Source organism: Hippoglossus stenolepis, chromosome 1, assembly GCF_022539355.2.
Source record: "Hippoglossus stenolepis isolate QCI-W04-F060 chromosome 1, HSTE1.2, whole genome shotgun sequence".
Lineage (NCBI taxonomy): Eukaryota > Metazoa > Chordata > Actinopteri > Pleuronectiformes > Pleuronectidae > Hippoglossus > Hippoglossus stenolepis.
The window spans coordinates 789,367-809,775 of record NC_061483.1 but is presented as its reverse complement, the minus strand read 5'-3'; the positions used below and the strand labels follow the sequence as shown (position 1 = coordinate 809,775).

The 20,409-nt window shown below is 44.6% G+C and overlaps 1 protein-coding gene across 1 annotated transcript in view; it reads left to right on the top strand.

Annotated features, from left to right (window-relative positions):
* Positions 1-1,399: 1,399 nt before the first annotated feature.
* Positions 1,400-20,409, top strand: part of herc1 (HECT and RLD domain containing E3 ubiquitin protein ligase family member 1) — a 50,140-nt gene continuing 31,130 nt past the window's right edge. The window contains exons 1-23 of the mRNA XM_047340080.1: positions 1,400-1,617; positions 4,682-5,658; positions 6,054-6,149; positions 6,343-6,537; positions 7,124-7,435; positions 7,662-7,758; positions 8,354-8,497; positions 8,652-8,779; positions 8,953-9,097; positions 9,465-9,636; positions 10,605-10,739; positions 10,910-11,075; positions 11,699-11,824; positions 12,883-13,104; positions 13,985-14,137; positions 15,370-15,502; positions 15,857-16,048; positions 16,910-17,134; positions 17,332-17,505; positions 17,603-17,717; positions 17,833-17,953; positions 18,179-18,350; positions 19,599-19,953. Of these exons, the coding sequence (XP_047196036.1) occupies positions 4,708-5,658; positions 6,054-6,149; positions 6,343-6,537; positions 7,124-7,435; positions 7,662-7,758; positions 8,354-8,497; positions 8,652-8,779; positions 8,953-9,097; positions 9,465-9,636; positions 10,605-10,739; positions 10,910-11,075; positions 11,699-11,824; positions 12,883-13,104; positions 13,985-14,137; positions 15,370-15,502; positions 15,857-16,048; positions 16,910-17,134; positions 17,332-17,505; positions 17,603-17,717; positions 17,833-17,953; positions 18,179-18,350; positions 19,599-19,953 (4,529 nt within the window). The 5' untranslated portion in view covers positions 1,400-1,617; positions 4,682-4,707. The remainder of the gene's footprint in view (positions 1,618-4,681; positions 5,659-6,053; positions 6,150-6,342; positions 6,538-7,123; positions 7,436-7,661; positions 7,759-8,353; positions 8,498-8,651; positions 8,780-8,952; positions 9,098-9,464; positions 9,637-10,604; positions 10,740-10,909; positions 11,076-11,698; positions 11,825-12,882; positions 13,105-13,984; positions 14,138-15,369; positions 15,503-15,856; positions 16,049-16,909; positions 17,135-17,331; positions 17,506-17,602; positions 17,718-17,832; positions 17,954-18,178; positions 18,351-19,598; positions 19,954-20,409) is intronic.

Here is a 20,409-nt window from a genome sequence, read left to right as displayed (position 1 = left end):
ACAGCTCTGGTCACATTCTGATTCAAACTGATTCCATCAGAGCCTCAAATGCAGAAATCTCTCATGAAACAACCAAAGACTGTGTTGGATATATTCACATGACAGCAGGAGGTCATTGTATGAGGCTGGTTGAAAAAAGTATATGTTCCAGGCCCTTTAATACTCAATTATCAATATTCTTTATTTTTATTTTTAAATATGAATGTATAGTACTTGTCAGATGTGAAACTTTGGAGTGAGTTCCGAGAGTCTGTGAAGTTAGAGGACGATCACACACAAGCAGACGAATCAGGTAAACTGATCTGAGAATCTTCCTGTTCAACTTGAAACGCATTAAGACAAACACGTGAACGCACATTCAGCTACAAAGATCATTATAATGTGTGTGTGTGAGATGTATAAACGTGTGTGTGTGAACCTGAGGTCCAGAGCCGCCTCCTACGTCCTGTTCAGTCAGTCAGTGCTTGTGTTTATATCATTTTTGATTGTGATATTGCAGCTTTATATACTGTAGTTGTGCTATGTGAGTATTATATAACACCATGTGATTATCGTTTGATTAGATATGATTTGTAATCATGGTGTTTATTGTATTAGTTTCATATCTGGTACATGTTAGTGTTTATATGTCTGATGTATGTATGTGAGTCAGTATATTAGCTTTAAATCCCAGATGTTTCTTTGTTCTCTGGTATGAATCATGTGCCTTCATCTCCTTTATCAATACGACAGGTGGGATCAATGTTTGGAACAGATGTTTGACATGTTACTGAGTTGGTATATAAAAGAATGGCTGCAGAGTTCCTACCACGAGCTGATAGTTGGAGGATTGAGCAGCAGAATGTGCTGAGATAAGGTTTGAACTGCCGCCTCGGTGGAGTTCCTCTGCGTCGCTGAGATAACAGCAGAGCCTTCTTCAGACTCCAGCTGAACATCATGTTCTCACACAGGTTCACTGGAACACAGCCAGCAGCACTTTGCTCAATCTACTGAGCCTTTATAAGATAAATGACTAATGACTCCTTGTAATGTAGTTATAACGGTTTTGTATTTGTGAACCCCCCCCCCCGAGTGAAGCTACTGTACAAACAGATAATGAACAATATATGGAAAAAAATACCAATATAAAACTGTTCCTCATAGTATATATATGTATGAACAGTTATAACTATATAAATATATTTATATATTATATATAAAACTTAGAGGCATTCATCTACATTATAATGGGTCGTGATAACTTCCTGTGATAATCCTTATTAAACAAATTAGTTAAAATGGTACAATTTCCTAACCTTACCTAACCTAACCTAACCTAACCTAACTTACACCCCCACACACACACACACACTCACTCACTACTCAACCCCCACCCCCTACACACCCTCACACTCACTCAGGGGCTGAACCAGCGCCCGGCTCAGTCTCAGCAGAAGCTCCGCTCGAGGCGGACTCGGACATGGAGCTGCTCTCTGTCTCCTTCCCCTGTGACGGAACCTCCGACTGAAGACTGCGTGTTGATGTGATGAAGATCAGCTGGACGCCCGTGTAAGAAGAAGAGGAGGAGGAAGAGGAACAAGAAGAAGAGGAGGAAGAGGAGGAGGAGGCCTTCTGCTGGTGAGCGAGCTGTTGTTGCTGCTAGCGTCAGGAAAGTGAAGCTAGCGTGAAGCTAGCGTGAAGCTAAGCTGCTATGATACAGCAGATAAAGCAGCAGCGTCTCTGGGGCTCATCACACACGTCACATGGAGCTGTGTACATGTATGTGTACATGTATGTGCAGGCTGCAGTTAGCATGTAGCATGTGCGCTAGCCTCCTGTCACACCTGCGGGGCTGTGCTGAGGTAGTTTAAGCTTTGCTAGCTGGGTGACGTGAGGGAAGTTAGCTAACGCGAGCTAACGTAAACAGCAGCCTCGGTGTCTTCTTCGTCTGTTTCACAAACAAACATGTCGACACGTAAGGTGGTGCTTGGTCGGTGGTTCTCCTGTTAGCATCAACACGCACGTCCTGTCGGTGCTGTGCAGTTTCCCGAGGCTTCCCAGTGATTGTGTGAGCTGCAGGTGATTAGCATTAGTGAAGCAGGTTAGCTGCCCTCTCTGCCCTCAGCTGGTCCAGCACCCCGGTGCTAGCTGTGGGCCGAGCTAGCTGCTGCCTGGGACCGGTGTGTCTGCAGGAGGTCTGCGGGCTTCACCACAAACAGGCGAAGTGTCAGGTCCAGATGCGTTGAGTGGATACTGCAGTATTACGTTGTGATCCTTGGCTGATTCGTGAAAACACAGCATCAACCTCTCAACGATAGTTTGCATTAAAACACCTGTGCTATTCTTGATCTAAATCTCCTATAATTAGATAGAAATGTCAGAAGGCCACATTACCTTCCTTACATGAATGTATCATCATCACACAGTGTTGTGTTCTAACATTCACTCTCCACTGAGGATCTGTGAGAAGCTGTGAGGATCTGTGAGAAGCTGTGAGGATCTGTGAGAAGCTGTGAGAAGCTGTGAGGAGCTGTGAGGATCTGTGAGAAGCTGTGAGGATCTGTGAGAAGCTGTGAGAAGCTGTGAGGATCTGTGAGAAGCTGTGAGGATCTGTGAGAAGCTGTGAGGATCTGTGAGGATCCTGATTACAGTCTGCAGCTTTGACATGTTCAGTTTTCAAGGGTTTTTCAGTTCACATATGGGAAGTGACAAAAAACCTTTGGAGCGCTTCTGTGTCTTCATTGGTCGATGAAGAAATGTCCTCATCTTTCCGTACAACTGAATCTACGTGATGATCAGGGGCCATACTGTAACAGCAGGATAATGTCTTATCCATGTCGGTAGAATGTGAGTGTTTCAGTCAGGAAGGGAACAGTTGTTTGTGTCTACACCTGGTAAAGCATTTATTTAACTGATGAGGTTGTATGTGAAGTGTATTTACTGCAGCACTGTATCTACAGGCTGGAGGCACCTCCCATGATCGGTGCGGAGATGATCTGTTGTCTGCATGTAGTTTGCTCCATGGATGTGTAGTCACAAGTCAGACACATTAGCAGCAACTTAATCTGTCAGGGATCGTATCTGTATTATTTAGTCTGTTTTTCTTCTCATATCTTTAAGAAGGGTGAAGTCATTAGATTAAGTTAAGTGAACTCAAGCTGTTTTCAGACCTGCACTGAAGTCTGAACATTTCCCTGAACTTTATGTGAGAACACAAATGTCAGAGTCAGTTCCTTCGGACATTTTCTAGAACTTTTCCCTCAGCCCCCTGGTTAAATGTGTGAGTGAAGCAATGGGAGAATAATGCAGAGGGAAAAGTTGGCGTGTTAATCTTGTTCCTAACACATGAGATGTGAAACTCTGATCTTTCCACAGCAGAATTTATATGTCATGTTGACATTTGACTGACCCGGACAATCTCCTGCTGCGTGCTTCATATCTGAAAATATGCAGCAATGCGAAGCGAACTTGAATCTGAACCTTGTCGTGATTTTACTGATTGTACTCACGGGTGTGGGTCATTTATTCTTCCACAAGAGAATATCAGTGTTACCTCTCGTGTCTTTATACCTGGTGAACCTCATAATATAAGATCATACTTCATTGATCCGCACGGGGGGAATCCAGGTAATACAGCAGGTCACCAAGTAAAAAGGTTTATCATTTAATAGAACTATATAAGAACAATGAGACCATTTATTGATTCTTAAACAAAGTTTGGACTCCTTGACCTTTCATGCACAGGTCAACACGTGCTTACAGGACGGTGGCCTGCAGTTTGTCCTCAGAAGTTTTGCTGTACATCACAAAAAAATCTGTGATAATGTGAAATGTGACATTTTTCTGTATCCTCTCTTCAAATGTGAAAATCAGAGGTTTAACAGAAGAAGTCGACGTGAAATTTATATTTTACTTTCTTGTATTTCTCAGTCATTGCTGTTTAATTCCTTATGACGTTTTATTCCTGTCACTAAAGATTTTCAGTCTCAGCTGGTTTCACGTATCCTGATATTAAATAAGCACAAGTTACCTCATGACTCAGCACTTCACACAACGTATCCTACATGGAATAAATCAAATTTTACGTTTCAGTGAAATCTCTCATCATGATCTCATTTCAGCAAAGTGTGTTTACTTACTACAGACAGTGTTGCCTTTGTGCTCCTAAGTGTAGTCAATGGTTCGAGCAAACCTCAGCGACACCACCAGTATATTTAATACAGTATATTTAAACTGTTTTAAAAGTGTTTGTTCTGCTTCTGATATAAAGCAGCCTACATACTGTACATGATCATCTTCAAGGATCAGACCGTGTTATGTTATGAGCTCATGACCATATTTTAAGTGTCCGTGAAGCCAAGTAATTAATTAAATTAAGAGTCAGCAGACAGATCTGCAGAGGAAGTTTTTACATTATAACTGGTTGTTGTTTTCATTGTTCATATGCTAATGTCAAGTTAAATGTTTGTTCCTCATCTTACTTCTTATGAATGTCCTGTAAAAACGTCAGTGTTGAATTTGTTGATAAGTTAATTTGATCAAATATATGTGCGTTTGTACAAGAATCAAGTTGGAAGAGATACGACGTGTTTTGTAATTCGTTGAGATTCACTTGTCCCCTTCATTTGAATTTAGAATAAAAAGCGATGACTTTGTATTCACAAACTTGATGACAATATTTGACACGATGTCCTGTCCTTAGGACTGATGGCTCCAGAGTGACCTGCCATGGCTCTAATGATCCCCCCGGTGAAACTCAAATGGCTGGAGCACCTGAACAGCTCATGGATTACGGAGGACAGCGAGTCGATAGCCACGCGAGAGGGAGTCTCTGTGCTCTACTCAAAGCTGCTGGCCAACAAAGAGGTGGTGCTGCTGCCCCAGCAGGTGCTCTGTCTGAAGGGCCCCCAGCTCCCGGACTTTGAGCGGGAATCCCTGTCCAGCGATGAGCAGGAGCACTACCTGGACGCTCTGCTCAGCAGCCAATTGGCTCTGGCCAAGATGGTCTGCTCTGACTCGCCCTTTGCCGCTGCGCTGCGCAAACGTGTGCTGGTGCTCCAGCGCATCTTCTACGCACTTTCCAACAAGTACCATGACAAAGGTAAAGTCAAGCAGCAGCAGCACTCTCCAGAGAACAACTCGGGCTCGACTGATCTGCACTCTGTCAGCGAGCGGCCGCGCTCCAGCACCGACGCTCTTATTGAGATGGGTGTTCGCACGGGCCTCAGCCTTCTGTTTGCCCTCCTGCGCCAGAGCTGGATGATGCCTCCTCCGCCCAGCCCTTGTGGAGGTCATGGGGGAAACATAAACTTGTGTAACGATGTCATTCACACTGCCATCGACGTGGTGAGCTCCCTGCCCCCCCTCTCTCTGGCCAACGAGAGCAAGATCCCGCCGATGGGCCTGGACTGCCTGGCCCAGGTCACCACCTTCCTGAAGGGAGTGACCATGCCAAACTCTGGAGCGGATATTTTAGGGCGGCGCCTGGCCTCAGAGCTCCTCCTGGGCCTGGCCTCGCAGAGGGGCTCCCTGCGCTACCTGCTGGAGTGGATAGAAATGGCCTTGGCAGCATCAGCTGTGGTCTGCACCATGGAGCAGAACAAGGTGCTACAGAACCAAGAGGGCCTCATCGGTTATGATTGTTTTATGAACATCCTCATGCAGATGAGACGCTCTTTGGTAAGTAAACATTAACAATACTCACAGATGGTACATTTGACTCCTTCTGCTTTTCAGAGCTTTGGTTGAGCTGTCACATGATAAAATGCTACGCACCATTAATTCAGTATCAGGACATTGTGGAAGCAAAGTGTCTCTTCAACAGAACTCAGGCTGGAAATAAAGGCTTAATGATATGAACCATCTTTTGTCATAGATGTTATCTGAGGATGTCAGAGTTTTGTTTCTCTTAAATGCATCATGTGATGTGAGTGGCAGATTTAATAGCGTGTGTGTAATTAGATTTTGCTTTACTGGGGTCTGTTACAAAAGGCTTAATCATGTTAAATGTAACGTGTGATTGGTTTGAAGTTGTGCATGGTCTTAACTCTGTTTGGTGCATTCGATTGGCTCAGGGCTCCTCAGCAGACCGCAGCCAGTGGCGGGAGCCCACGCGGACGTCTGACGGCCTGTGCTCCCTGTATGAGGCTGCACTCTGTCTTTTTGAAGAAGTAAGATATTAAAGCAGTATTTTTCCCTCAGGACTTTAATTTATGGTTTCATAACTTCTTGATTTGAGATTCTTGTGGTAACTCGTCTCACCAGTGTGTTGAAATATCTCAGGACTGCTGTGGCTGTCAAACTGTAGAGTTCATTCTAAAGATAACACCGTTCCCTTCCACTGATTGGGTTTTCTTCCTCCAGGTATGTCGAATGGCATCAGACTACTCTCGCACTTGTGTCAGTCCAGACAGCATTCAGACGGGCGAGGCTCCCGTGGTGTCCGAGACCTGCGAGGTGTACGTGTGGGGCAGCAACAGCAGCCACCAGCTCGTGGAGGGCACACAGGAGAAGATCTTACAGCCCAAGCTGGCCACCAGCTTCGCAGATGCTCAGACGGTAAGAAGAAGCAGAGCACACATCTGCTGTAGAACTGTCTGCACCTGGTGGGGGGGGCAGGAACCAAACATGACATTAAACTTGAACTTCTCTTAAGAAGTCGTGGTATTTGTAAGGTTGTTCTATATGTTTTATGAATTATAACAATCAGCATAAAAAAGGGTCACATAGACATGGTCTTGCACTTAAATTGAAATAAACGGAGACAAAGATTTGTGCTCTTCAAGACGGAGGAAGAAACAATCCAGATTCTTATTTCTTGTCTTTTTAGTAGAGAGATAATACAAATATAAAGACCTAGTAAAAAAACACAATTCATATTTTTCTCCCCACTGACATTTACACCTTTGAAATACATTTCCAGAATGTTTTTGATGTATAATTTGAACGTGATTATATTTGAACCTGATTTTTAATGCATTTGAATGCCAGGTGTTAATTGGGTATAAGACTGATGTGCACTGTGTTCAGGGCTTTTCTATGTGTTGGACCTGATAAAGGACATAAACTCCAACATAATAATGCAAGACATTTAAAATGTCCTTTAAACTCAGTCCCTCCCTGACCGGTGGTCTTTTCTCTGCAGATCGAGGCGGGCCAGTACTGCACTTTCGTGATATCCTCCGATGGCTCCGTCCGGGCCTGTGGGAAGGGCAGCTACGGCCGCTTGGGCCTCGGGGACTCTAACAACCAGTCCACGCTCAAGAAGCTGACCTTTGAACCCCACCGCGCAATCAAGAAGGTGTCGTCGTCCAAGGGTTCTGATGGCCACACGCTGGCCTTCACTACGGAGGGTGAGGTGTTCAGCTGGGGTGACGGTGATTATGGCAAACTGGGTCACGGGAACAGCTCAACACAGAAATACCCTAAACTTATCCAGGGGCCACTGCAGGGGAAGGTAGGGTGTCACCAGCATTTGAGCACATTTTATTCACATGGTTCTCATCCCACCTCCTTATTCTGTTCAGATATTGTGCATGTTTCTCCTTCGTTTCTCAGAGCTTCTGAAAACGTCATTTTTTCATTTTTAAAACAGAAGGGAAATTCAATAGACGTCTCTTTGCTTGTGTGTTCGCGAGCATTAACAAAGAGCGGCGACGTGTGTGGTGTTTGTTTTGTGTCAGGTGGTGGTTTGTGTGTCTGCTGGCTACAGACACAGTGCTGCAGTCAGCGAGGATGGAGAGCTGTACACATGGGGTGAAGGGGATTTTGGACGATTAGGTAAGTTTCTGATCTAAAACAGTCTTAAAATATACCCGAGTACTTTAATGTTCCCAGTACGTTGTTTGTTGCTGGGCTTCAAAACCTCTCCATCTGTTAATCGAACATTTGTTTTACTTCCTCCCCTCACAAAAATATGTCTGGTCAGTTTGGATGATTCAGTCTGAAAACCTGTGCACTAGCAGCGTAGCTGGAGAGGCTTTCTCTCTGCTTTGTTTCAGTTGGTTTTAGTCATTTGGGATTGACAGGGATTGGTTCAGATCCAGTTTGGTCCTTTTACTGTGTGTTTCTCTGTTGGGACAGACTCTGGTCAGAAAACAGCCGTGTTTGCTTGAACAGTCTCTAGTAGTTGACTTGCATTTTCTGAATTTCAGGAGTTGGGTCATGTTTATCTTTGCAACGGTGGCATTTTCTACTCAATAAAATCAAGTAAAAGCGAAATTGTCTGTGGTGGAGTAAACTAGAGTATAGGCTGCATATCTACTCCAGGGCCCAACAGTCCCCTGATGAAAACACATTTAAATTGCACACACTCATAAATAAAACCCTTAAACTTCACAGAGAACAACATTGTTTTCATTGCTCGGTCACGCAGGTCACGGTGACAGCAACAGCCGAAACATTCCTACGCTAGTTAAAGACATCAGCAACGTTGGCGAGGTGTCGTGTGGCAGCTCGCATACCATCGCACTGTCCAAGGATGGACGGACTGTGTGGTCGTTTGGAGGCGGAGACAATGGTGTGTAAACGCTTCACTGTGACTCAGTTTCAATACAATTTGAATATGAGCCATTAAAGTGTATTATTTCTCTGTATTTGCTGTGGAATTACAATGGGATCTTTGTGAATGCCGTCAGTTGCTGTAATTTCAAAATCCGCCTGTTGTCCTGCAGGAAAACTTGGTCACGGTGATACTAATCGAGTTTACAAACCAAAAGTAGTGGAGGCCCTGCAGGGGATGTTCATCAGGAAAGTGTGTGCAGGAAGTCAGTCATCTCTTGCCTTAACCTCTACTGGACAGGTAGGACATGATTCCTGCACTGTATCCGAGGTCTATATGGTCAGTATTGTACACGACTGTGTAGTAAGACCTTTTTCCTCGAGATCTTGTTTGTCTGGAGAAAGAAAAATTAAAAAAGGTTTTGCAAAGAGGAAATCCTCTTGTAATGTATATTCACGTCACCTCTTCTGTAGGTGTATGCTTGGGGCTGTGGCGCCTGCCTGGGCTGCGGTTCCTCTGAGGCCACAGCGCTCAGACCCAAACTCATCGAGGAGCTGGCGACCACCCGAGTGGTGGATATCTCTATCGGAGACAGCCACTGTCTGGCCCTGTCGCACGGTAATGTCTCTTATCTGCTTCATGTTCTTCATCCTCCCTGTCGCTCTCTTCCTTGTAATACGTCTCACTGCTTCACTGTATTGACCGAAACACATTTGTATTTAAAAGGTTGTTTTTCTGATGACGCAAGATTTAGTTTTTATCAAACATGTGACAGGAAGTTGTGTCCTCTGAAGTTCAGGACTTCTCCAATATGCTTAACAATCAGAAATGTTCAGTGCTGTGGTTCCTGCAAACGCTCCTCGATCCTGGGAAAGGTTCTTGTGGTCAAAGTGTGGCTTACAACACAGTCATATTTCCTCTCTGAATTATTATCCCAGCCATTTCTAAAATCATGTTACTTGCCTTCTACTTAATCACCATCTAGACAATGAAGTATATGCGTGGGGCAACAACTCCATGGGCCAGTGTGGCCAGGGGAACTCAACCGGGCCGATCACCAAGCCCAAAAAGGTGGTCAGCCTGGACGGAGTCGCGGTTCAGCAGATCTCAGCCGGCACGTCTCACAGTCTGGCATGGACAGCGCTGCCCAGGGACAGGTCAGTTACCAGCAGAGCAAACACACACTGACCACAACCTGGATTTTCAGGAAATATTCCCATGTGGGAGGGGGGGGTGAAGATCCTTGAACTTCTGTACGTAATCGAGGTTGTGTAATACAGGTCAAAGGTCAGTGACTGTGCGTAAACACTAAACTTAGAAGGATTACACTCTGTGCTACAGACACACACACTTTGTTTCATTAAAACAGTGAGACAAGTTGATTTGGTTAAAGTTCTAATTTCATAAGAATTAGATTTATTTATTTTTCATTCTTGTTGTATTATATGAATATAATAGCACAAATTACCGATAATAAAATAAACGTAATTATACAAACAAACAACCCTACCAGTGTGATTTTAAACAAGAAGAGTATAAATTGTTAGTATAATTATATAATATAATATTATTATGGATTTTTTAATTTTCTTTTACCTTGTCAGAGTCGTCCCTCCGCTGACCCGCTGACCTGCACTCACTTTACACTTTAACAATAAGCGCTGACACTACTCAGAAGTTATTAGAACCTGAACAGAACTGACGTTTACTTTGTGTTTGTTGATTCACTTTAGTTCAGAGACGAGCACAGTCAGCACCTCAGGGTGAAAGTGACCGGAACCATCGGATCTTTGAACTGAACAGCTTCTTTTGTAAATTACAGCACACTTGTAATAACAGTAACAGTTTAAAATACTTTTTAAAGCACGAATCAGGAGGCTCGTGAAGAAACACACCTCTTATAGTCACACAGTGATAAAAATTATCAAATTCTTTGATGCATCGATATCGTTTTATCGTCGAATCGTCGGCCTCTGGATTGAAATCGAATCAGTTGCCTGGAGATTCCTGTTCAAGCTCTTGTGTCCAAATCGTGGCTTCATGTCTCAGACCCTCGTCTTAAGGCTGGAGACACCAGCGCTACCCTGAAACACATTGTTCACATCTCGTCTCTGTGACTCTTCAGGCAGGTGGTGGCGTGGCACAGACCGTACTGCGTCGACCTCGAGGAAAGCACCTTCTCCCACCTGCGCTCCTTCCTTGAGCGCTACTGTGACGGGATCAACAGTGAAGTTCCTCCACTTCCCTTCCCCTCGTCCAGGTGAGCTGCTGGCGGGGAGGGAGGAACTGAGAGCAGGCAGATTCACAAGTGTTTCTTTCCCTGCTGGTTTATTTGTGGCACTTTCTTGCTTTTCAGTTTCTCAGAAAACCTGATTATATACGTGATCGGTATAAACAGTATTATCAAGTGTTTGTTTTATGTCTTTCCAGGGAGCATCATACCTTTCTCAAGCTGTGCCTTCGGCTCCTGTCCAATCACCTGGCTCTGGCTCTGGCCGGGGGCGTGGCCACCAGTATCTTAGGTCGGCAGGCGAGGCCCCTGAGGAACCTGCTCTTCAGACTGATGGACTCCTCTGTGCCCGACGAGATTCAGGAAGTAAGAGATGATAAAAGCACTTTGTGGTCGTGGGGGGGTTGTTTGGAGTGAATGTATATTAATGAAGTTGATTCACGAGGAGCCTTTAATCCATTAAGACCGAAGGCGCTGAATAAAAACACACTCTAGAACCAAAGCATCATTGAAAACAAGATGTTCATGAGAATGCAGTTGGTCGCACGGGTCAGAAACCTCGATGAGCAACGTAAGTGAAGGTAAAAGTAAAATCAGGTTTCTTAAAAGGGCACATCCAGGATACTGAAAGTCAAACACAGGCTTAAACAGACAAATACTTCAATAAGCCGATGATAACTGGGAAACTAGTGCACATGGAAACACAGTCAGGTCTGACCCTGCCAGGCTCCTGTAGCCTGCAGCACTTTGCTTTTCTACAAATCATTCAAGTTTATTAAATATCTTTCCCTGCCTGTTCTTCTTCTGTACTCGGATCAATGTGGGATTATACTTGACATTTCTTGTGATGCCTTGTGTTTGTTTTTATGTTGCCTTGAAAACATTTTCCCTTTTTGAGAACAGAAAGTAAGTCAAGAGGTTTTGAATCATGGTCTGTGTGTGTCTGTGTGTGTCTGTGTGTGTCTGTGTCTGTGTCTGTGTCTCATCAGGCGGTGATTGAGACTCTGTCTGTGGGTGCGACGATGCTGCTGCCGCCGCTGAGAGAGAGGATGGAGCTCCTTCACGCGCTGCTGCCTCAGGGCCCGGACCGATGGGAGAGTCTCTCCAAAGGACAGGTGCCTCGCGCTGCGTAATCACACTGAGCTTCCTCTCGAAGGAGGTTTTTGTTTTCTGGTCCCAACCTTCATCAGGTTTAGAAAATGACCGACCCATCTGATCTCAAAACCTTTTATATTTAAAATCAGGATAAAACATCTGCTTGGTTTGTGAACCTGTAACAACCACACACAAGGATCCAAGTCAGCGAACACGTGTACGACAACCGGGTCAATTCAAGTATATTTATCTTTTATATTTAGAGGATTATAAGTGGAGACAGATGCTGAAAACTTATTACATTTATAAAGTAGAAATATGTTTTTTAATTGATAATGTCGCTGTTACAAATGAAAATTTGAAATGTCAATTCTTGTGAATCTCAAAATAGAATTTGCAGAGAACTTTGAAACTCCGACCTCCTAAAGGAAAGGTTTGACATTTCGTCATCGTCGTCTTCCACAACCGACGAGAAGTGAGGAGATGATGTCATTTACGTGGTGGTTGTTTGATTTCATCATCCATCAGCTGGTTTCTGGTGGACTGTTCAAAGCTGTTTTCATCCTTTCATCTTCTCTTGTCTGTGCCTCTCAGACTGCACCGAACTAATGTCCTGAAAATTAAATTAATTTGTCCCAAACCGCATCCATCCCACAAGTTTACTGGAAATCTGTGCAGTTGTTTTGTGTAATTCTGCTTAGAAACAAACAAAGGAACCAATAGAGAAGAGTGAGAACATAGCCAGAGGTAAAAAGCTCTTAACTTAGGAAAGATAAGGAAATAGTTCATCAGCTACTATCATACCCTTCTTCTCATTTTACTCGTGTCAAGTACTTCTCTTCTACCCGGGCGTATTGCATCTGCAAACTGAAACACACAATGTTGTTAAAGGCTGTGAAGTGACCCCAGCTGAGGCCAGCGTTTCTTCTTGGACACACGCGGAGACTAAACGTCCATAGGCCTGACGTCTGTGATTACTTAACGATATAGATATGTGCTGACTCGGCATGAACCCACAGAACCAACCTGTGTTGTTTGGTTTGATGTTGTCCTTGTCTGAAACGTGTGTCTGCCACAGAGGATGCAGCTGGACATCATCCTGACCAGTCTGCAGGACCACACCCACGTGGCCTCGCTCCTGGGTTACAGCTCGCCTCCCGATGGCCCAGAGGTGCTTTCCTCCGGTCCAGGTTTTACAGCCTCCCCAGACCCGGGCTACAGTGCCACAGCGGACCACCCTGACACCCACCTGGCTGAGATCCTCATGAAGACGCTGCTCAGGAATCTGGGCTTTTACACTGTAAGTAGTGTCGGGACGGTTGGTACAGCTCATTGCTCGTATTGAGTTTAGTGTGAGTGCGTTAATCAATAACAAACCATTATTTGTGGGATGAGCTAAAATCCTCTTGTGAACGGAGATGGTTTCCGTTGTTTTAAAACTATATGTGTGTGGATGTAGCCTGAGTCTCTGAGGGTGTGTCCAAATGTCCTCACTTCCTAAAGTCTAATACTTAAACTGGTCCTCATGAAGATAGAAGTAAACACACACAGCTCACTTTTAGGGACATTACACAGACTTTCATTGAACTCCTGGAGACTCTAACCATAACCACTGACCCCATTTATCTGTGTTTTTCCCAGTTGGGGACACAGATATCGTCCCTGGTTGGATGAGCTGCTTCCAGTTAACTGGTCTTTAGTCTGAAATCTTTCCCTTAAAAACAGAGGCTGTTTTCAAGTGTGTGTAATTATGCAGACTGAGCAATGACTGCAGGTCTTTCTACATCTGACTCATGTCTTTCAGCCTCTGGCTTTGTTTTCTGTTCCTTTTTGTTTCATCATTTACACAACTCAGATTTCTCCTGTGGGACATTTGCAAATGGAAAAGTCACATTAAGATAAAGAAATGTAATTCAACAGAACCAGTAGTAATGTGGTCTAAATGGGACGATACAGAGAATCCAGATTATACAAGCAAAGTAATGATTAACTCATAGTTTTCAGCTCTTAAATTAGCTCATGTTTGTGTATTTGAACATGTTACGTGCCTGTTGTGTGAATAGAAACAGTTGGTTCAACAAAGTGGAGACGCATGTTCAGAGGAATAAATTAACCTTGAAGTTTCCTTTTACATCTGCGACATCGTCAGCGTGTTCATATCTGATTTGTGTGTGAAACAGGATCAGGCCTTCGGGGAGCTGGAGAAGAACAGCGATAAGCTGCAGCAGGGCACGTCGTCCTCCGACAGCAGCCAGCCCGCTCACCTGCACCAGCTCCTGTGCTCCCTGCAGAAGCAGCTGTTAGCGTACTGCCACATCAACTCAGTCACTGAGGTACGGACGCTCAGCTGACCCTGTTGATCTACAACAAGTTCACACACACTCAACCTCTTTCCCTGCTGTATGTTAAACTTTACAAAGTCCTCATTCACTTTATTTAACCGTGTTAGTCCTGTGCCAGGCAGATCCCGTGATAAAAGCCTTCTAATGACACTGAGGGGATTATAACATATTAATGCACTGACTGAGCAGAGCTGAGGGGCAGATGCCCCATGATGCTCAGTAAAGTTATTCACTTCTTATGGCACATTTAATTCCAAAGGTAAAAGCGTGATGGATCATAGCACATGGAGCGTGTGCTAGTGTGATGACGATATACACTGCAGCAAAACACCAAGTTTGAGATCTCTTATGTTATGAGAAGTGTATAAATCTTTCTGGTTCATTATGAAACTGCAGCCGCTGCCACAGTCTAGATGCTCAGAGGGAAACGTTGCTGTATCTCCAGGCCTTTTACACCATGAAGTCGAGACCTTACAGAAACCCAACAGTTCCCACATTGAACAAACAGTGGAGAGGAAGAACCTTTCAGCAGGAGCAACTTCCTACAGATCCAGACTCGGGGTGGAGCACACGTCCGTCCTATGTTTAACAGATTGCCTCAGGACATCTGTCCCTGAATAATTTATGCATCATGCTGCTGATGTGCTTTAGTTTTTAGTGGAGTAAGCAAAGTTTGTTTTCCTTGTAAATGTTGGACAACACCACGTGCAGCACAGACAGTACAGCATGTTCCTTTCTCTGCTCGTAAGCTGTCTGAACCGTCGCCCGACTCCTCGTCAGGCATTGGGGACTGTTGGAAAAATGAATCAATAGTTTGTTCCATAGTCACCGAAAGGTGGAAAGAGAGAACACTGACAGACTTGAGACAGAATGATCTCATCCTGTATGGGGTCAAGGGTCATCATCGTGCATACGTGGGTGATTGCCATCTTTCCCATAGCCACTAGAGGCGCTGTCTCCCGTCGCTGTCAAATTAGCGTCTTCACAGGTTTTTATCACTGCTGATCGGAGCCGATAAAAACTTGTCTCCTGCTGAGTCAGTTGAACCAGGAGTGAAGAATGATCGAGTTCATTCACTTCGCAGCAGCAGCAGCAGTGAAGATGGGTTTTTAAACAGTGGCCTTAGAGTGAGATTAATATGCCTTCAGCTTTTTGATGTAATACATTTATAAAAATTACCTCATTGTTTTAATTAAAACATTGAATTCTCTGTATGTGTGCAGAACTCCAGCAGTGTGGCTCTACTTCACAAGCACCTGCAGCTCCTGCTGCCTCACGCCACCGATATCTACTCCCGCTCGGCCACGCTGATCAAAGAGAGTTCCTGGAACGGCAGCATACGAGAAAAGCTACAAGGTGAAAAGGACTTTTCTGTGTTTCAAAGTAAAACACTTTCATTATCCCTGGTTCTCCAGAGATCTTTCTTAGAGTCTTGGCTTTTAAACTTTATTGTATGAATGTTTTTGGCCTATGTTATTAAAGGGAGGGTTAGTAATTTGTTTCTGAAACACTTTTTATCCCTGGATCTAATTCAGTCAGTCCTTTTTTATCCAGGTTAATTATTGCGATACCAAACTAAAGAGGTCGTTCATTCACTTTATCTTTTCATTCCCTGTCCTTTAATTCCTCATCTGATCCAAACACTCAAAAACCGTCTCACGTGTCATTGATCCTTTTGAATGGAACTTGAAAAGCTAATGTCGTCTCCAGATGTGATCTACGTCTCAGCAGCAGGCAGCATGCTGTGCCAGATAATCAACTCTCTGCTGCTGCTTCCGGTGTCGGTGGCGAGGCCTCTGCTGAGCCAGCTGTTGGACCTGCTGCCTCCTCTGGACCGACTCAACCGACTCCTGCCCGCTGCGTCTCCTCTGGAGGACCAGGAGCTGCAGTGGCCTCTTCACGGTGAGATTCAGACAACGAGCTAAACACAGTCACACCGCTGACTGTGTGTAAAGCTCAATGACACCACGGCTCCCCAAAAAACAAGCCAAATTATCTTCATGGCTCCCTAGTGGCTGCCTGATGGATAGCCGCACCTCCTCCATGTTAGCAGATGGGACATGGACCAAACTAAAACGTTTTTAAGCTTATTTAAAGATGGTTTACACATGTAATGTGTCTTGTTTTCGTTTCTTTACCACACTTTAATTCAGGGACATTTAAAAGCCACATATTGTAAACTCTTTACTGACGGTATCAGGGTTCGAACCCTCTTTCTTTGGCTGTTTAATCCGTAAATAGAATGGCCTTAAAGCTAAAGTACGTACATTCTACAGTTGCCCTGGTTTGACTCAAAGTTTAATCGTCATAGTTTCAGCTTGTGTCTGTTTTGTGACTTTATGTTTTGGGGACACTTGCCAAGTCAGCAACACGTTGGACTCTGGTCTTGTTTCCTAGATAACAACTGGTTGCACCTCTGTCTGGTTCCAACTGAATGTGTCATTCTTGTTGGGATTCCTTGATCGTTGTTGGAAATCCCTAAATTTCCAGTCCAGTGTTTCCACTGGTAACATTTCTGCTTGACGGGCCAAGATCGCACGTACCTTTATAGTTTTGATAATACACCAAGTGAGATGTTTCCTTGCACAGTTTGCAGCTCTGACAGTTTTCTTTATATTCATGCAAAAAGTATTGTACAATGAAATATCACACACACACACACACAACAAAAAACACATTGCCCCCCACGTCAAACCTCTTGATCCACAGGGATCACTGCAGTCAATGGGATTTATTCGGTCGTCCCCTTTTTACACTTTCCAGGTGCCTCTGACTTTGCTGAGCCAGCCTCAGGAATGTCCCTGCCTCCGCCGGCGCTGTCCTGGATTTGGCTCGTGGACCTGGAGAGGACGGTTGCCTTGCTGGTTGGCCGGTGCCTCGGTGGGATGCTGCAGGGAGCTCCGACCTCACTGGAGGAGCAGGACACTGCTTACTGGCTCAAAACCCCCCTCTTCAGCAACGGCCTGGCGATGGACATCCCTCAGCTTGGTAGGAAACACTGAGTTCAGGTCTTTTTGAAATGTTTAACACTGGTAACTACATGTTACTGTTGTGAAATTAAAATCCAGCTGGAGATTCTGTTCTCTGTTCTCAGTGGACCCACTTGTAGAAACTGCCTTTCATTGATATGTTGTTTCCTCTGTGACATGTTGAGCTGATGAATTTCCTTTCCCTTCGTCCTTCAGACACCTGCATCAGCTCCTTGTTGGAGGCAGCGCTGTCTGGGAACGAGGAGCAGAAGCCCTTTGACTGCACTCTGCGTCCGGACTCCAGTGTCTTGGTGGATCTGGCTCTGGGTTCCTCTAAAGAACCTGCCAACAGCCTCTGGATCAACATGCAGGACTATGCCATGAGCAAAGGTCTGACCTTGAATATGAGGAATCTCATTTTCTCTCTGCTGGAGTGATTAACCTTGAAATGTATCTGACGGTGATTGTGATGTGTTTTCTGTTGCAGACTGGGACAATGCGTCTCTCAGTAATGAGTCTCTGTTGGACACTGTGTCCAGGTTCGTGTTGGCCTCCTTGTTGAAGCACACAGGGATGCTGAGCCAAGCCTGTGGCGAGGGAAGGTACTGAACCCTGACGTGATTAAAGGAGTCACATGATGTGTGTGTGCTCCTTATTGCATAATTTATTACTTAAAATCATCGAGTAATGTCACGAGTTATAACATTTTCCCTTCAGGTACCAACCTTCTAAGTCGCTTGCTGAAGTCTATCGCAGTGTTTATAAAGTACGAAACCGTCTGCTGGCCTGTAAGAACATGGATTTCATCCAGACCCGATCATCTTCACGTGAGAGGAGGGTGAGCAAACAAACGTTACACGAGTAATACCTGTAACACACACACACACACACACACACACACACACACACACACACACACACACACACACACACACACACACTTTTCTGATGTTCCTCAACGTTGTTTTCCTCTTTTATTTGACGTTGCCTCTGCAAACAATCTACTGTGTTCATGAAACCGAATGACCTCCCCCATCGCTCATAGTGTCTCATCTGGTGACAGATTTCAGACAATCAGGACTCTCTGGACATGGACCCTCAGGAGCACTCGTTCACTCGCACCATCGATGAGGAGGCAGAGCTGGAAGAGAGAGCCGACCGCGAGAGAGAGGAGGGCCATCAGGAGCAAGACGACGAAGAGGAGGACCGGGAGCATGAAGTGATGACAGCTGGAAGTACGTACATCTGCCCAGAGTCATGTGTTTTTATGCTTTCAGTGTGCAAATTGCCAGATTCTATGTGTTTGGCGCTGTGTCCCGTTAGTTCTGCTGAAGGGGAAGTTTATTCAGTCTGTGATAATATTATAAGTAAATAATTACATTGACTTGTAATCCTAAAAATTACAAAGCAGTGCTGCTGGGTAAGTGATTCATCTACATTTCTCTTATTGTTGCTGCTGAAACTTGGGCAGTTGTAAGAACCTCAAAAATCAGGAAGACAAAGTTGTTCAGTTATTTTCATGGAAACAACATATTGTGGTTTCACAGCATGTCATGATAAGCATGTGTAATGTTTCAGGAATTAATCAGTCACGAGGTAACACGTGACACTTTCCAAAATAAAACAGTCTCGACTACCAGCAGTGAATTCCAGAGCCAGACACTTCTGGATTTTAGAGGCTGATGCCAATTCAGATATTAGGGAGAAGAAAATGTAAATACTGACGATGTGTATTGTAAAAATATCATCGTAAATATGTGTAAATATTGGGTATATATATATATATATTGCAAGAAATAGTCAATCATTCCTAAGATGTTGTTATTAACCCCTTATGACAAAGAAATGTGGTTTAGGTTTGATATTTTACAGTTTAACCATAAACCCTTTGAATTAATAAACAAACAAAAAAAATACAAATATATTGAGCTGAAGTATTTTTTTTTTTACGTAAAATATAAATGCATTGTTTTTTCTGTAGAATAAACCTACACGTGGATACCAGTGTCTGTCAGAGGCTCATATCCACAGATACATCAGTCAAGCTCTCGTGATAACAACACGGAAACGAATTACAAAAGTTACAACATTTTCTTTGGCAGCAACTGTTGAACTTTCTTCATTTTATAAAACTACAACCACCAACACCTGCCCAGCGTATTGGAAGGGTCATGTGATAAGCAGTCGGTGTAGGCGGAGCGTATTCCTGATTGTGGGATGCATCTAGAATTCTTAAAACTAAAACGTATCAATGTCAAATAAGATTCTCCTGGTTGTGACAGACAATCCGCCTCAGTCGTTCGATGGATGTGACCGTGTCAAACACATGTTGGTTTGTTGCGTTTGCATGAGCTTTGGTTTTAAATTGTGCACTCTAGTAAAACCTGCGTGCTTCATGCAGCTGCTGCTTTTCCTCTAACCCAGCATTTTCTGTGTTTTGTGTGTGTGTGTGTGTGTGTGTGTGCACATATCGCACAACACAGAAATCTTTCAATGTTTCCTCTCAGCACGGGAGGTAGCTCGCAGTCGGGACAGAGAGCGGGCGAGCAGCAGCACAGGCCTGGGCTCCGGCTCTGTTTCCAGGAGCGGCGGAGGAGGAGGAGGAGGAGGAGGAGGAGACGAGGACGCCATTCTGTCCCAGGAGGGGAGGAGGGGCAGCTCGGGTCTCCCAGAGGGCCAGGACCTGTACACGGCAGCCTGTAACTCGGTGATCCACCGCTGTGCCCTGCTGCTGCTGGGGGTGAGCCCTGTGCTGGGCGAGCTGAGCAAACAGAACCAGGAGGAGGGCCAGACCCAGTCAGCCACGGGAACACACGAGTGTCTGAGCTTCATGACCAGGTCAGAGCACCGACTAGCACGCTGACTTACCTGTCAACTGGTCAATCGTCGGTTCCCTCGTTAGCAGGAACCTGTGTTCAGCCTGTTCGGTTCAAACCGGCTCCCGATGCTCTTAATGTATAAAAAGATGTTATTCTCGACTAGACTACTTATCTTTAATTATCATAAAGTGTCAGTAATTGTGGGACTTGAGTCTTGAATATCATTCCTTATGATCATAGCAGCTTTTATCATTGTGATGAATAGAAATCAGCTCCTGAAACTATTCCAGATTTAGAGATCAGTCCCCAAACCGGCATCTGCCCCACTCGAGATGATGAAGTTCAACCAGGGCTGATGTGATGTGGTCACAGTTTCACTAACACACTGGGTACTTGCTGAATCATCACATCGTCTCTTGTTGGTTCAGCTCCTCTGTTCACTTTAAGGAAAGTCTCTAAACAGCCACAGTGAACA